The sequence below is a fragment of the Coffea arabica genome, chromosome 6c (assembly GCF_036785885.1).
Source record: "Coffea arabica cultivar ET-39 chromosome 6c, Coffea Arabica ET-39 HiFi, whole genome shotgun sequence".
Taxonomy (NCBI): Eukaryota; Viridiplantae; Streptophyta; class Magnoliopsida; order Gentianales; family Rubiaceae; genus Coffea; species Coffea arabica.
The window spans coordinates 15,652,174-15,668,959 of record NC_092320.1 but is presented as its reverse complement, the minus strand read 5'-3'; the positions used below and the strand labels follow the sequence as shown (position 1 = coordinate 15,668,959).

Sequence of the window (16,786 nt, the reverse complement as noted above, 5' to 3'; positions counted from 1 at the left end):
CGTGAGGAGTGGCTAAACTCTATCTCTAGTTGAAGGGTAATTGAAGCTTTGGTTCAATAATACTGTGAGATCTAATTTGATTTATTTATTTTATTTATTTATGAGTATTCATATATTTCCTGTTCATTCATGATTATGATTATTTTATATGATTAAATAACTGGCCACTATTTAATTGTAGGAATAATCTACTGTCATCTAAAATATTAAATCCATAATTATTTGATGGTTTTAGTGTTTGTGGCCAGTGATATAATTTGATTATAGAAAAAACTTTTGAATTTGTGTCACAAGAATATGTAACCTAGTTTAAACGAACCGAGCTTGTGTGTTTGTTGGTTAGAATTGGTAGTTTCTCTAATTATTAATGCTGTTAATAGGTTAAATCCTAAAATCTTATTTAGGATTGCTTAATTGGTAAGAGAAATAGTGACAGAACTTGTTGTAGTTATCGAAACAATAATAAGAGGCAGATTGTCAGAGTTCGTTGACAATCATAACCAATTTATTTATGAATAATTGATTTTACCTTTGTATCGATAATCAGTTAAATGAACCAAAGTGGAGATTAGACATTTGACTAGAGTATTGCCTTTTCTTGGTTTAGTTTTATTTAATTTTGTGTTATTATCTTTTTATTTTTATTCAAGTGAGCTATTTAGTTAATTTCTCATAGTCCCCTTTTTTATTTATTGTTTTCATAAAGAAATAAATCACTAAATTCCTGTGAATACGACCCTACTCATCACTGCATTCAGATTCATATTTTTAGAACAGAAATTTTATTTTTGCTAGTTTGGCAATCCAACAAATACATTTTGTTAAGGTAGGAAATATTTCGACGACTTTTACGCCCAAGATTTAACGAGGTCACTAACTCGCTATCCAAATTCCAACGCAATTTGCAGGATAATTCAGGTTTTTCAACATTCAACGATGTTTTGCTGGACGAAGTGACTTATTTGGCCCCACGATAGACAAAGAATGCCCAAAACGATAGGGTTGTTGAGATATCTTTCCTTCCCCAAACGCTTGAGTGGATGTGTCCTCCATTTTGCCACACTATCTCAATAATTCAAGAATTGATAGTGTGATAAAATTTTAACCATATAATCTACAAGATCAAGCTAACCCAAGTTTTTGCCTTTTCCCTGTGGTTGAATGGCAAAAAGTAATCCAGATTTTGGGTTATTTTAACTTGGCTGATTTTGACCCAAAGTTGATTGATGATGAAGACTAAAGTAACATTAATCTAGTGTTGGACAATTAGTGCTCATTGTACACTTGTAGCATTCCTCCAGCAAAGTTGGCATTGGTATATATAGTTCTAGTTGGTGTTGGTATATATTATACTTCTAGTAGCAATCATTTGTTTTATTTTTCTAATAAAGTCTCTTTTAATTTTTGTTAGTGAGAATTTTCTGTTTCTTCTAGAAATTCCAAGTGAGAAATTTCTGTTCTCCTAGGAATTCCTATAGATATTTTGTGTTCAAACAAAATAAGCCAACAGCCTTTGGGCAGTTGGTCATCACTAAGAAAGTCTTGGTGTGGTACGTGGGATTCTTGACCTCCTGCTTTGCTACTTAATTGTGACTGTCACTTCCAAGTGACTACCTCCAATAGGATTCTGTTCGATAAAAAAAGGACTAAAATAGAAAATTTTGATTTTGACTCCTTTTTTATATGGGATAATTTCGGAAAACTCCCATGAGGTTTTTGACAATTTTACTGGGCTTCTCTGAGATTTGAAAAATTACACCTACCTCCCTTTATTTGATAGTTTTAGTAACAAAACCTTAAAATAATATTGACTTGGTCAAATTTTTAAATGAATACCCAAAAGTGCCCTTGTGTAATGAGTTTTAATTTATTTTTCCATACAATTATAAGATTATCTAGTATAATTATAAGAAAAGGTGCCAAATTTTTCATGTTCATACCTACTATTTGATAAACAACTATAATAATAATAACTTCATCACTACGATAGAATACTTTGATGGTATTTTATTATGAATTTAACTTTATAAGATAGAAAAGAAAAATGTTGAAATAATTCATTTAGAATTTATGAATTTTTCGAGTAGTGAGATTATCATAATATAGTAGTGATTTTAGGCAATTTCCTGTTGATTATTGTTAATTTTAATACCAAAAATAGAAAACAAAGATCAGCAAAAACATTGGATTGCACATAAAGTTAATTCATCGAAAAAATCACCGGTTCGACATTTGGTTACAATAGAAACTAGAGGTAACAGTGGTAGTTCTACAAATTTATTGGCAAAAAAAAAAAAAATAAAAAGGAAAAAGAATAAAAAATAATTTAAAAAGTCATTCTAAGTATAAACATGCCAAACAAGTGAATTTTATTAAAATATTTAAGGGTAGTATTGTCATTTTAAATGACAAGGGAGTTATGTGTAATTTTTAAAATCTCGAGAGAGCTAAACGAAATTATTAAAAAACTCAAGGGAGGTTTCTGAAATTATCCTTTTTTATAATGGAAAAAACAGTTGTTCTTCTTTTAATATAAAATACTACCCAAATCAAACAATATTTGAACAATACTACTACATGAGTATATATTTCGGAAAATTTTTCTCTACAAAAGCTTTTATGTAAAGCCACATGTGGACGGGGACACCATGTTATGGGCCTGACGGCACTGGAGATGAGATGCTTACTTTACTCAAGTAATTTTTTTTTTTTTATACGACAAAGTTTGAATGGATTCGATTCCGATTATTATTATAAATTTAAATTAGGCCATGCTCCTAAAATCATAAGTCGATACAATACTCGTAGCGAAATAATTGTCCAAAGTTTTTTTTTTTTCAAGTATTCAATTGTCCATAGTGTGTTTTAAAAGTCAAACTTGTACAAAATGTTTGGTCTTTGGAGAAAATCGAAATAAAACAATTTTGACCCTTTAGATAAAGCCTATGAACAAGAGCGAGGTGTCGACACTCCACAATTCACAGTTGGAGCAAAACGAAGAAAATTTATCTTGAAAAATTTGTTATATTAGTTTCAATCTTCAATTAATGCATCTCGTGCATTCGTTTTCTCAGTCAAGAATCCTTTCGTCCTTGTACAGTCAATTGCTAGAGAATCCGGCAATATCGCCCTCCATGATAGCTAAAGACCAGAAATCAACAATGTCCGCGCGTTGGCACATACATAATTACGTATCCCACATAGAACTCTGAAGTATCATGGCATAAGCTGGTTTGGTTTAAAAGATGTACTCCCAGACTTTCTTAATTTCATTGTGGGGTCAGTGTGTAAGATTAGATTAGCTACTAAAGATGGGCTAATCTTGGAGCAGGGAGGATTGTCAGGTCAATCGTTAACATTATTGTCGGTATAAATTGTAATTTTTTCTTAACAGTTTGTACATCCTTTTTTTTTTTTTAAACCATGTCTACTCTCGTGGTCAGTTTGTACGTCCTTACAATAGAAATATGATATTTTGTTAGTGCTCGTGTGAATCCTATGCATAATAATCGCATGTATGTTGTGAAGCATTACCGGTAATTCACGTAGAATTACAAACTGTTTAAAAAAATTTACACCGTTCAAGGACAGTTGATCTGACAAATGTGCTTTCTCAGTCTAGTGAAAAAAAAAAAAAATTACAAATGTGCTTTTTCAGCTTATATGTGGAGTTTCAACATTTGTTGTTTGATCTACAGTGACGTGTATGGACGCAATTAGTAGGAACTTTGATTGGTAGACAGGTTTTTTTTTAAAATAAAATTTCTAGAAAATAAGCAATTCAAACGGGATATACTTCTTGAATCTGGAGAATTTTCCGACATAAAGCTGCTACCGCTGATTCTATTATGCATCAAGCAATCCAGACCGCGAGGTTGCTTGCCTTATCTTGGAGGACGGTACCAAAGTCATGGGCCACGTGGGAGCTTAGCATAGCTTGGGATTTTGATCGACACATCTTCAATTTTGATAGAGCGCTTGTATAGTGTTTTTTTGGTTCCTTTTTTGTTTAGTTTAATTTGGTTATGTACAGGCACGTTGCTTCTGCTTGTGACTATTCCTTGCTATATTCATGAAAGTTATTATTTTCCCTAAAAAAAAAAAAAGAGAAGTAATTTGGGAGGCAATCTTTTAATTTACGTAAAAAAAAATTGTGAAAGAAGAGCCAATAGAAAAGTTTTACAAACCATACATTACATTAGCCTATAAGTTGGAAATAAATTGGATTCTGACAGAGAGAGCATAATAATTATTGGAAATTTTTAGGAAAAGAATAACTATTTATAAAATTTAAATGAATTTGTATGTGTAATATGCTAAAATTTTGTGATATAGAATGATTAAAAATGAAATTGTCAAAACTTTAGAATCACAAATAAATAATCAAGTCAAGTAATAGAAATAAAGCAAAGATATTTAGAGAAACTAAAAAATTGAAAACTATGCGTTGATTGATAAAAAATCAAGAAAGGTATCATCAACGTAAACGTATCTAAAGTAGGGAATTAATAGATTGATTGTAGTTTATTTTAAATAAAGAAAAATAAAAAGACAGGAAAAAAAGATAGTTAGTCTAAATTTTTGTAACAATAATGAACAATCAATCCAATAATAGAAATAGAGAATGTGCTTGGAGAGAATTAAAATAAAAAAGAAAAGATATGAGTTGATTAAAAAAAATAAAATAAGATACAATTAATACAATTGTGTATAAGATAGGTATTTGATAGTTAAAATTTACTCTAAATAAGGAAGTAAAAAAAGGACTGTATTTAATTATAACCAAAGAACAAAAAGAGTAAAAAAAAAAAAAAAGAATGAAAATCTACCAACAAACATAAAACAAATACAATTTTTTTTTTCAGTTGACAAAAACATTTTGTTAGTCTACTTGAAGAATGTGAGGACAGCTAGCATAGCAATCTATTAAAACGAAAGCTGAACAGTGAATATATATAGATACAGGAGCTCTTCTTGAGTGCAACTCCACAAGTGTTAGTTTAATCAAAAAGTGAAATTAAGTTAAGAAAGTGTGTGAATGCGAGAACTAAACATGACCATGCACGGTGTTGGACACCCAAGGACACCTTTGGTTTTTTACAATTTGATGCAAACGAGTTGAGCTAAGTTGAATTTGGTCTCAACACAATTTTATCAAATTTGAAATCGATCCCGATCGACCTCAAATTCGAGTCTAGTCGAACTTGAATTTGAGTAGACTCGAGCTTAAAAAAATAAAAAAAATAATTTAATTTTTAAAAACTAGACAAAAAATTCATTTTTCCTCAATAAATACTAAAATATTAGATATATATACATATATATATGTAATTTTACTATAAAATAGAACTAAATAAATAAATAAATATGTGTGTGTGTGTATATATATATATATATATATATATAATCGAATTGGTTGGCGAGTTACCATGCTGAACTTTTCTATGTTCAATTCGAGTTTGCTAGCTTGACTTGGTCTGCTTGACGTCAAGATATTGATTGATTTCGAGTCCAATTTTGACCGAATCGACTCGCAAATGACTTGATTCGTTTACAACCCTAAGTGCACACAGCAAAGTGTGGGGGCCTATATCGTTCTTTCCATGGGTAATTTTTTCTATTAGAGTGTTGCAATTTTTGCGCATAAGTGGTAATTTTGAAGTATTAATAGTCAACCATTTAAAGGATATATGCAAAATGATCCGCCAACAGAGATAATATATGGACCCAATCAATTAGAGTTATTAATTTTGACAATCAATCGTGTATTCTCCATATTTTGCTAACGTCAAAACAGATGAAAATCCTTGATCCACCAACATAGTACTGAGTGTCGCGTTTTAGTGTAAAACTGTAAATAGGAGTGACATCTACAGCAGCCGTGAAACACCAAACCCAAGTATGGTTCAGGATACCTCGACTTTTCCAGACGCGAGGTTTCTCTATAAATACGTTAGAGAAATTGAACCAATTTTAGGCAGGAAAGCCATCAGCAATCAACCATGGCCAACTCCTCAGATATTCTTTTCTACGGCCTTTTGTTCTTCATTTGGTTCGCTACCACCACCTTCTTCCGTTACGTTCTAAAGCAACGAAAAAACGGTTCTAAACAAATTCGACACCCTCCAAGCCCTCCATCACTGCCCATCATAGGCCATCTTCACCTGCTTGGCTCCGTAGCATCCAAGAGTTACCAAACCTTAGCCAATCAATACGGGCCGCTCATTCGGCTCCGTGTCGTTTCATCCTCAGTTGTTGTTGTCTCCAACGCTGCCATTGCTAAAGAGTTCTTGAAGAATAATGAGATGAATTTTGTGTCCAGGCCACAATTCGGGGCTGCAGATTTTAATATCTATGCTGGCTCTGAATTTGTTAACGCGGAATACGGCCCCTACTGGCGTTTCATGAAGAAACTTTGCATGACTGAGCTTCTTTCCGTGACACAAGTCAACCGGTTTGTTGACATCAGGAGGCAAGAGATGATGAAGTTGTTGAAGATTCTTGTTGGCTTTTCAGAAGAAAGGAAGGCTTGTGATTTGGGAGTGGAACTTATGACCACGACGAATAATGTGATTAGCAGGATGGCTATGAGCACCAGATGCACGCCTGCTCTGGATGAAGGTAGGCGCCTATGGGAGTTTGTCAAGGAGATTTTTCAGCTTTCGCCCAAATTTGCTTTGGGAGAATTATTTGGTCCTATAGGCAAACTTGATTTGTTTGGATATGGGAAGAGTGTGAAGGCCTTGATCTCGAAGTTTGATTCATTGGTGGAGAAGATAATGGTGGAACATGAGAACGAGTTGAACTCCTCTAATAAGGAAAGGAAGGACATGATGGATATTCTCCTGGAGATTCACGGGGATAAAAAGGCTGAAGTCAAGCTGAGTAGAACTGACATAAAATCCTTTCTTATGGTAAGTCTCTCTCCTTCTACAGTGTACATATATACCTTTTTTTGTAATAGAATTGGAGCATAACATAATTGTCAAATTTTTCTTGATTTTCTCTTGCTTAAGTTTGTAGTATGAGATTAATTTAGATCTAGCTTCATCGAAAAATGGACAGGAACTCTTCATGGCAGGTACTGAAACAGTAAGTGTGGCACTGACTTGGACGCTAGCAGAGCTCATAAATCATCCAAAGGTGTTCCGGCAGCTTAGAGATGAAATCAATACCGTTGTGGGATCAAAAAGACTAGTCCAAGAATCTGATGTTCCAAAGCTTCTTTACCTGCAAGCAGTTGTTAAAGAAAGCCTAAGACTACATGCTCCTGCACCCTTGATATTTCGTCGATGCGGTGAAGATTGCAAGATCAACGGCTATGATATCTTGGCTAATGAGAGGGTAGCATTCAATGTCTTTGCTATTATGAGGGACCCAAGTTCATGGGACAATCCGCTCGAATTTCAACCAGAAAGGTTCATGGTGGGCTCTAAAGGCGCTTATGATGATTACCAGATGGATATTAAGGGACAAAATTTCAATATTTTTCCCTTTGGGAGTGGAAGAAGAGGGTGCCCTGGTGCATCACTTTCCTTAGCAGTGGTTCATTCAGCAGTTGCCCTGCTTGTTCAGTGCTTTGATTTTACAGTGCAGGGAGGAGAAAAGATAAAAATGGAAGAGGGGTCTGGTTTATCTGCTGGCTTGGCTCATCCACTTATGTGCTATGCTACTGCACATCTTAATCCTTTGGAATTAGTTGTTAATTGCAGCTAGAAGCTGTCTATGTTATTAATTCACGTAATACTTAGATTTCTTTGTTTATAAATAAAGAATATTTGGTGGTGTTGTGAGTTTTTTTTTGTTTGCCTGCATGTTCCTCTCAAAATTGATACTCCCTTCGTCCAACTTTGATAGTTTTGATTTTTTTTTTCACACAATTTAAGAAAAAGTAGTTAATTTTGTTGGAACAATCAATTTAGGTAGCTATTTTTCTAAAATACTCTCATATTAATTAGAGTACAACTTTATGGAAACTTGAATTGATGATAAAAAAAGAATCAACTCTCATTAAATGGAGTAGATTTATAGTAACAACAATTTACATTGTATAAGGGTATTTTAGAAAAATTAAAATACAACTATATTTTTTAATTGGAAAGTGGATTATAATTTGAGACAGACGAAACAGGAAAACAGGACTATCAAAGTAGGACGGAGGGAGGGAGTAGCTTTTACTAAAACTTGTACGTTCGCAAAAATTCTTGTCTTGAGGCGCCCACCAATTTTTTGTTTTGTGCTTTTAAACTTTAATCGGACCGGTTGGTTTAACCGATTCAATCGTGAGTCGAAAATTGGGTTTTATTCCATTTCTTTCTTTCACAATTTGTTTTAGTTACTGATGCTTCATTTTTTGTTTGAAATCACAAAGGAAAAGTTTTAACAAAATAGCAAGAAAAGAAAGAAAAAGTAGATTTAAAAACTTATGATTGTCATCTTCCAAAAATCCATAATCTAAAATTAAAGGTAAAAGGAAATGAACAAAAGAGAATGAAAATAAAGAAAGAGGAGAAGGGTCTTACCCGTACGAAGACAGGGAATTGAAAAACCAAATTGTTGTGATACAGAACCTAAAATGGTGTTTGGTGAGGAATGTATCTGAAATGTGCTCAATTGATAAGAACACGAATTATACTCAAGCTGAATGGATTCCAGGAAACAATTGGACTTTTATTGAACAACTTCAACTTTCTTACAGAAAAGGAAATTGGCGGGAAAAAAGAAGAAGATGAGAAAGAATGCAGGAAAAACTTAAAGAAAGGATAACAGAAAGGATATTCTCCTTCTGATTACAATTCAGGAATTTTCTCTACCAATAACAATTGCATGATCGTAATATTTATAGTAATCTATCCTAACTAACTTGCCCACTAGCTAATGACATAGATATTGCGTGTGAGTGAATCTTCTAGATCCTCCTGTCCACTTGCAGCAAGAAGGACGTGAACCTAGAATGAGCGTGCTTCCTTGCTCGCGCCTTTGCTGTCTCCTGGCGCCTTCTCCCTTTTTGCTATCACGCCTTCATTTACTTCGTGTCCACTTGTTGTCTGAATTCTTTAATCCACGTCTTCTCTTCTTTCCTCTCTGCTTGATCGCGCTTTCCTTTGTTGCCACTTCACGCCTTTACTCCTTTATTTTCCTACTTCATTACAATACCTTCCCCTCCACAGCAAACCTTGACCTCAAGGTTGGAAGGTAGGGAATTGTCTTTCGATCTCCTCAGCATCCTCCCATGTAGCTTCTGCAGGGTCCGTACCCCACCAGTGGACTAGCCACTGAGTGGCAGCTGCATTTTTTTTCTTCACCATTTTTCTATCCAGTATGGCAATAGGCTCCACTCTCCAATGACCCTTTTCATTTGTTTCTGGTAAATGGAGGGTGGGGGTGATCTTGTCTCCCACCTTTCTTTTGAGCAACGACACATGGAAGACAGGGTGTACCTTTGAAGAGCTTGGCAGTTCCAGTCTATAGGCTACATTTCCTATTCTTTCCTCCACTCTGTAAGGGCCAAAGTACCTTGCTGATAACTTGGTGTTCCCTCTCAGAGCCACAGAGCTCTGTCTGTATGGTTGCAACCGTAGATACACCCAATCTCCTTTACAAAATTCTCGTTCACTCCTCTTCTCATCAGCATACCTTTTCATTCTCTCCTGAGCCTGCTTCAAATTCTGTTTCAGCATGTTATCCATTTGTTGCCTTTCTCTGAGGTATTCTCCTACTGCAGCTACCCTGGATTGCAGGTAAGGTCCCAGAGCCAATTGGGGAGGGGCTAGACCATATAGAGCCTCAAAAGGAGTCATTTGGATGGCAGTGTGGTGAGAAGTGTTGTACCACCATTCTGCCAGAGATAACCACTGATTCCACTTTTTTGGTTCCAAATGAGTCAGGCACCTGAGGTACATTTCGAGCACCTGGTTCACCCTCTCAGTCTGACCATCAGTCTGAGGGTGATAAGCTGTGCTGTAGTTCAATTTGGTCCCCAATGAATTGAATAGTTCTTCCCAGAATTTACTGACAAAAATCCTGTCTCTGTCTGAGAGCATGCTTTGGGGAATGCCATGTAGTTTACTGATGTAATCAATGAAGAGTCTGGCCACCTTTGGAGCATCAAAAGGATGGGATAAACTGATAAAGTGTGCATACTTGGTAAACCTATCTACCACCACCATAATAGTATTCCTTCCTTCTGATTGTGGTAGTCCTTCAACAAAATCCATAGAAATGTGGCTCCATGAGTGTTGGGGAATAGGAAGTGGCTGCAGCAATCCTGGGTAAGCCACATGTTCATCTTTACATTTTCTGCAGGTATCACACTCTAGGACTGCCTTCTTGATTTCCTGGTACATCCCTGGCCAATAAAATAGCTGTTTGGCCCTCATGTAGCTGGCCTGAATGCCTGAGTGTCCTCCAATTTGGGAATCGTGTAGTGCAGTAATTAACTTCCTCCTGGTATCACCTTGGCCCCCTACTACTAGCCTCTTCTTGAACCTGAGAATGCCATCCTGGTATGAGTAGTCAGGTGCTAGTGTGGGAGTCAATAACACCAGAGCTATGGTCTTCTGAGTCCATTCATCCCCTTTGTAACTCTCTATCACCTCCTGCACCCAGGTTGGCACTGCACATGATATAGCTGTGCACTCCCCTATTTCTTCCCTGCCCTGTCTAGACAGTGCATCAGCAGCCAGGTTATCCTTACCTTTTTTGTAATGGATCTCGTAGCTCAACCCCAACAATTTAGTGAGCCATTTCTGTTGGAGTGGGTAGTGATCCTCTGCTCCAGGAGATACTTCAGGCTTTGATGGTCAGTATGTATGATGAAATGGTGTCCTTCTAAGTAGTGCCTCCATTTGATCACAGCTGTCACCAAGGCCAGTAGTTCTTTTTCATAGATTGATAACCCCATGTTTTTCTGTCCCAGAGCTTGACTGAGGTAGGAGATAGGTCTTCTATTCTGCATTAGCACAGCTCCTATGCCAGTGTAGCATGCATCAGTCTCAATAATGAATGGCTGTGTGAAGTCAGGTACTGCTAGAACTGGGGTGCTACACATGGCCTCCTTCAGTTGCTGGAAAGCTTGCTCTGTGTCTTCACTCCAGTGGAAGTTGTCCTTCTTGAGCAGGTCTGTCAGGGGTCTGGCTATAGCCCCATACCCTTTGACAAATCTCCTATAGTACCCTGTTAGGCCCAAAAATTCCCTTAGTTGCTTGATGTTGGATGGTCTTGTCCAGTTTTTCATGCCTTCTATCTTCTCAGGGTCAGCCTGTACTCCCTCTGCTGAAATGATGTGTCCTAAATATTTCACCTGTAGCTGAGCAAAATAACATTTACTCATTTTAGCAAATAACTGGTGTTGCCTCAGAATACTCATTACCTCAGTCACATGCTTCACATGTATCTCCAGTGTGGGGCTGTAGACCAGAATGTCATCAAAGAACACCAGCACATGTTTCCTCATCTGTTCCTGGAAGACCTGATTCATCAGGCTCTGGAAGGTTGCGGGGCATTGGTCAAGCCAAATGGCATGACCTTGAATTCATAGAGTCCTTGATGAGTCCTGAAAGCTGTTTTTGGTATGTCTTCCACTTTGACCCTGATTTGAAAGTATCCTGCCCTTAGATCCATTTTTGTGAAATACTTAGCCCCATGCAGTTCATCTATTAACTCTTCGATCAGGGGCATGGAAAATTTGTTCTTCACTGTCAGCTCATTCAACTGCCTGTAGTCTACACAGAACCTCCATGTCCTATCTTTTTTCTTAACCAGTAGCACTGGGGAAGCAAATGGGCTGCTGCTGGGTTGTATGATGCCTAGTTCCAGCATTTCCTTCACCAACTTCTCAATTTCTGACTTCTGCACGTAGGGGCACCTGTATGGCCTCACCTGGAAGGGCCTGGCTCCCTCCTTGAGGACAATCTGGTGATCATGGCTCCTTGTTGGAGGCATCCCTTTTGGTTCTTCAAAGACATCCTTGTATTGATCTAGCACATGGTTGATTTCAGTGGGTATCTGTCCTGGTCTTTCCTCCTTCCCCACTGTCACCAGTTGTGCTACTGCCCCATATTCCTGCTTCCTTAGCCATTTTGCTAGCCTGCCTCCTTTGAGTATCTCCAACTTGGTGCTGATCTCCTCCCCCTTCAGTATTATTTCTTGCTTCCCCTTGAGGATCTTCATACTGAGTTCCATGAAATTGAACTCTATAGGGCTGTGTTTGGCTAACCAATCCACCCCCAGTATCATGTCACATCCCCCCAACCTCAGAGTGTTGAAGGTATGTTGGAACTGATGCCCTTGCATTTCCCACTGCATAGGTTTATCCAGTCCCTTGGAGTCCACCTTCTCACCATTAGCCACATTGACTACCAAAGTTGGCCCCTGTGTACACAGTTTCAACTCCTTTGCCAGCTGCTCATCCAAGAAGCAATGGGTACTACCACTATCAATCAGTGCAGTGACTTGCCTTCCCTTAACATAACCCCTCAGCCTTATCGTTTTGTGCCTTGCTCCTCCTGCCAAGGCATGAATTGATACTTCTATGTGTTCCCCTGCCAGACCTCCATTAATGCAGTCATAGAAAACTTCCTCCTCTGGTTCCCTACCCCTCTCCATGTCTTCATCCTCATCAGCCAACAGTAAATGTGCATGGGCTTGTTTGCAAACATGCCCCAAGGTATAAGGTTCTGCACATTTATAACATAGCCCCTTTTCCCTCCTGTGATTGTATTCTGTGGGAGTTATTTTTTTAAAAAAGTTCTGGTTGGAAGTGTGCTGATCAGGGGGTTTGTTGGTGTGTTTGGGGTAGTTTTGGTTCCATTTGGTGTGGGGTGTATTTTTGCTGTGGATTTTTTGGCTATTGAAACTGGTATTGACAGGTTTCTGCATTTTTTGGATTGCTTTGAGGTTCTTTTCTTGGAGTTTTGCTATTTCAATGGCAACAGCTAAGGTTTCAGGTTTAGATATTTTCACCATATTAACTATTTCCTCTTTCAGTCCACTCATAAAACATGCCTTATAATATGAATCAGACAAGTGAGGTAGAGAAGGCATTACCAGGGCTTTGAGCATCTCAAATTTCTCCAAGTATTCAGCCACAGATCCTGCATGCACCAGTTTATTGAATTCTTCGATGGCCTCTTCTGGACTTCCCTCTCCAAATCTGATGCATAGAGCAGTGGATAATTCTGACCAGGGAATAGCCTCCCTTCCATGAAAAACTCCATGGAACCATATGTCTGCTCTGTCTCTGAAATAGAGTTCAGCAACCTCAGCCTTCAAGTCCTCCTCTATCTCGTGTAGCTTGAAATACTTGTTAGCCTTCCTGATCCACTCCCTTGGATTGTCTCCATAAAAAATTGGCAGATCCATTTTTGGCAATCTACCATGGACTCTGGCCTCTCTCCTACTACCTGCTTCTTTTTGTGGCTCCATCCTGGATTCATTTGATCGATCATCCTTTTTTGAACTGCTACTGCCTTCTGGTTCCTTTCCCTGGTCACTGATCTTGGCCACCAACTGAGCCATCATGTTCATCAGGCCCTCATACTTCTGATCCAATCCTTTCAGCAGTTTTTCAGTAGCATCCTGTCTAAACTCCATTGACCTCATGGCCTGTTCTACTCCCTCACTTTTGTTGGCGAAGGTCCTGACCACACTCCCTAATTCCACAACCTCTCTTCTCAGATTTTCGTCCTGGTTTTTTGTCATCCCTATGGCTCGCAACGCAGCTCTGATACCACTGTTGTGATACAGAACCTAAAATGGTGTTTGGTGAGGAATGTATCTGAAATGTGCTCAATTGATAAGAACACGAATTATACTCAAGCTGAATGGATTCCAGGAAACAATTGGACTTTTATTGAACAACTTCAACTTTCTTACAGAAAAGGAAATTGGCGGGAAAAAAGAAGAAGATGAGAAAGAATGCAGGAAAAACTTAAAGAAAGAATAACAGAAAGGATATTCTCCTTCTGATTACAATTCAGGAATTTTCTCTACCAATAACAATTGCATGATCGTAATATTTATAGTAATCTATCCTAACTAACTTGCCCACTAGCTAATGACATAGATATTGCGTGTGAGTGAATCTTCTAGATCCTCCTGTCCACTTGCAGCAAGAAGGACGTGAACCCAGAATGAGCGTGCTTCCTTGCTCGCGCCTTTGCTGTCTCCTGGCGCCTTCTCCCTTTTTGCTATCACGCCTTCATTTACTTCGTGTCCACTTGTTGTCTGAATTCTTTAATCCACGTCTTCTCTTCTTTCCTCTCTGCTTGATCGTGCTTTCCTTTGTTGCCACTTCACGCCTTTACTCCTTTATTTTCCTACTTCATTACACAAATCTTCAAAAAAAAAAAAAAATGGATAACAATGATGAGGAAGGCTGGAAGCCGGGAACCGTCGCCTGAAGTTGCTGAAGACGAATGGGGAGATGAACGCTGAGAAGACGAAGGATAACAGGATGTTGCTTTTCGAGTTTGAAACTTTTTGAATATTTGGTTTTAACTCCCTAATGTTTTAAATAATCGTAAATACACTTCCAAACTTCTATGTGTAACTGTGACCCTTATACTTTTACAAATGAGTCTCAATTTGTTCATCCCCTTGAAAAATTTACAATGTGCATTTGAATCTTAAAAGCATTAACCAATTAATTAAAAAACTTGATTTTTTTTTGCTTTATTTAAAATTCTTATTAAGTAGTTCATATTAATTTATCATTTGTTGAGTTTACAATTAAGTTATCTTGTTATGAACTTGATGGGTTAGTGGGTATGATGGTGAAAATGAATTACTACTATATTTATAGTCATTTTTCTATGTTATTCACTCAAATAAAATTAATTTATGCATTTATGATATTATGATGATGTCATCCAGCTCTTGGACCGGGCCGATTTCTATCGAATTCCTTGATATCTGACCCTTGAGGTTGGTCAAGTCATTGTCTGGTTTAAGTTTTAAAACGTAATTTTAGATAGTAAAGAAGACAAATCGAAGAGTGGCTTGACAGGAAAAATCTTAAACGTTTCGTGTTACTACCAGGCATAGCCATGTGAACTTAAATGCATCAAAGCAAATCAAAGCCATTTGGATAGTGAGTTTTTTGGATATTTGTATAAAACTTTATTATAATTTACCGTGGAAGTTGTAAAAAAAATTTGCGAAAAAATTGAAATTTTTTTCCTTTTTTTTATTATTATTTTTTCTTTTTTTCTCCTCTCTTCTTCTTCCTCCTTGCTATCCCCATTACTTCAGTCATTAGCGGCTGACAGTGTGTTTAACAACCACATGCCCCAAGTCTTCAGCGTGCAAAGGGCGTTGGAAATTAGTTATGTTTAAGTTGTTAAGATTTTCCCACTCAATCCTTCATTCAACAGCTGTCACATGTGGTCCTTCATTCCCAGTTGGTTCTAGTTAGAGGGATCTATCCGTTTCTTTTATTTGGTTTTTAGGGAAATGGATATATGTGGTTTTTGTGGATAATCCATATAAATCCATTTAATTTAATGGTTTTATTTGGGTCAACCATTTAAAACCAATACCATAAATAGATAATCCAAATCCATTTAATTATGGATTATATAGATGGATAAATGGATTTCAATCCAAATTGCCACGTCTAGCTGACACCATTGTCGACAGCTCCTTTTTTTGTTTCCTCTTCTTTCATTCTCCTCTCTATCTCTCTCTCCTCCCTTCTTCCTCTTCCCCTCCACTCCCTTCCCTTACCCCTTCCTCCTCCTTGCCCCTTTCCCCTGCCATCCCCTCCGTCACTCCACCCCTTTGCCCCTCCCCACCGATCTAGTGACCACATATTAGGTGTGTGAGATACTTTCATGTCCAATCCTTTCTTTATTGTCCTCTAACAGTGTTTTCTACTACGTAAAAGCTTGTAATTTTTCTACTAACCATAGTGACAATTGACAAAAGTGAAAACGAATTTAAGTAGACAACTGTCATAAGTTGTATGATTTTACAACCAATCCAATTCAGAGATTAGCTCAATAATTTGTTGGACTAAGTACCTATACAATAAAGAGATAGTGCAAGTAAGTAATGTAATAGCCTATCTTTATGACGCACCTCCCCTTTTAGCAAATAGTAGCAGTATTGATGGCTACCTTAATGATTTTCCATCTTTTTTCACTAAATCCACTCTATGTAAATTGTATAACCTCCACTTTCTTTTGAGCCCAGAATATTAAACCTATATGGGTTGTTTGGTTTGATAATGTGATGTTTTAAGGAATTTATCCCACCAAATAGGCAATAATTCATGGATCCAAAATACCAAATAGAATCAAGAGAACCTATTAGGAAGGTACCATAATACATATTAATCTTAATGTTTATGCATAATCATACTTGCAAAAAATTCACAAAAATAATATGTTTACTTTTTCACCTGGTTAGTTGTCATTATTACATGCAACAAGGGTTCAAAAATCTCTTATTATTTATATCATAATAATTAGGAACTCACTTCATAGATGGAATATTTCATCATAACAAACTTCAATAAATTTCTAGCTCTTTTTTTGCTTCTATATGTCTATTCATTATGTACCAAAAGAATTACAACTTTTTAGCTAAACTTCTTGGAGGGCCTAAGCTGTGCAAGGCACAGCCATTTTCCTCTAGTAGTAACTAGAGTTGTTGAGAATTCAAAAAAAAAAAAAAAAAAAGAGTTGATGAGAATTTTTCCCTCGTGATTGAATGGCTAAAGTAATCTAGATTTTGGGTTACTTTAACTTGGTTGATTTTGACCAAAAGTTGGTTGGTGGTAAAG

The 16,786-nt window shown here is 37.0% G+C and overlaps 2 protein-coding genes across 2 annotated transcripts; one reads left to right on the top strand and one right to left on the bottom strand.

Annotated features, from left to right (window-relative positions):
* The first annotated feature begins 5,974 nt into the window (after window positions 1–5,974).
* On the top strand, window positions 5,975–7,797 carry LOC113694074 (cytochrome P450 93A3-like). Its single transcript, XM_027212927.2, has 2 exons — window positions 5,975–6,914; window positions 7,066–7,797. Exons 1-2 carry the CDS (start codon window positions 6,003–6,005, stop codon window positions 7,714–7,716), a joined length of 1,563 nt encoding a protein of 520 aa, XP_027068728.1. The 5' UTR covers window positions 5,975–6,002; the 3' UTR covers window positions 7,717–7,797.
* A 3,681-nt stretch (window positions 7,798–11,478) lies between these two features.
* LOC113693016 (uncharacterized) lies at window positions 11,479–13,701 on the bottom strand. The gene has a single exon (XM_027211607.1). It carries the CDS (start codon window positions 13,699–13,701, stop codon window positions 11,479–11,481), a length of 2,223 nt encoding a protein of 740 aa, XP_027067408.1.
* Window positions 13,702–16,786: the final 3,085 nt, after the last annotated feature.

Coding starts and splice junctions, on each gene's coding strand:
- LOC113694074 (XM_027212927.2), top strand. CDS start 6,003: ATGGCCAACTCCTCAGATATTCTTTTCTACGGCCTTTTGTTCTTCATT. Junction 6,915..7,065: donor ACATAAAATCCTTTCTTATG/GTAAGTCTCTCT, acceptor AAAAATGGACAG/GAACTCTTCATGGCAGGTAC.
- LOC113693016 (XM_027211607.1), bottom strand. CDS start 13,701: ATGACAAAAAACCAGGACGAAAATCTGAGAAGAGAGGTTGTGGAATTA.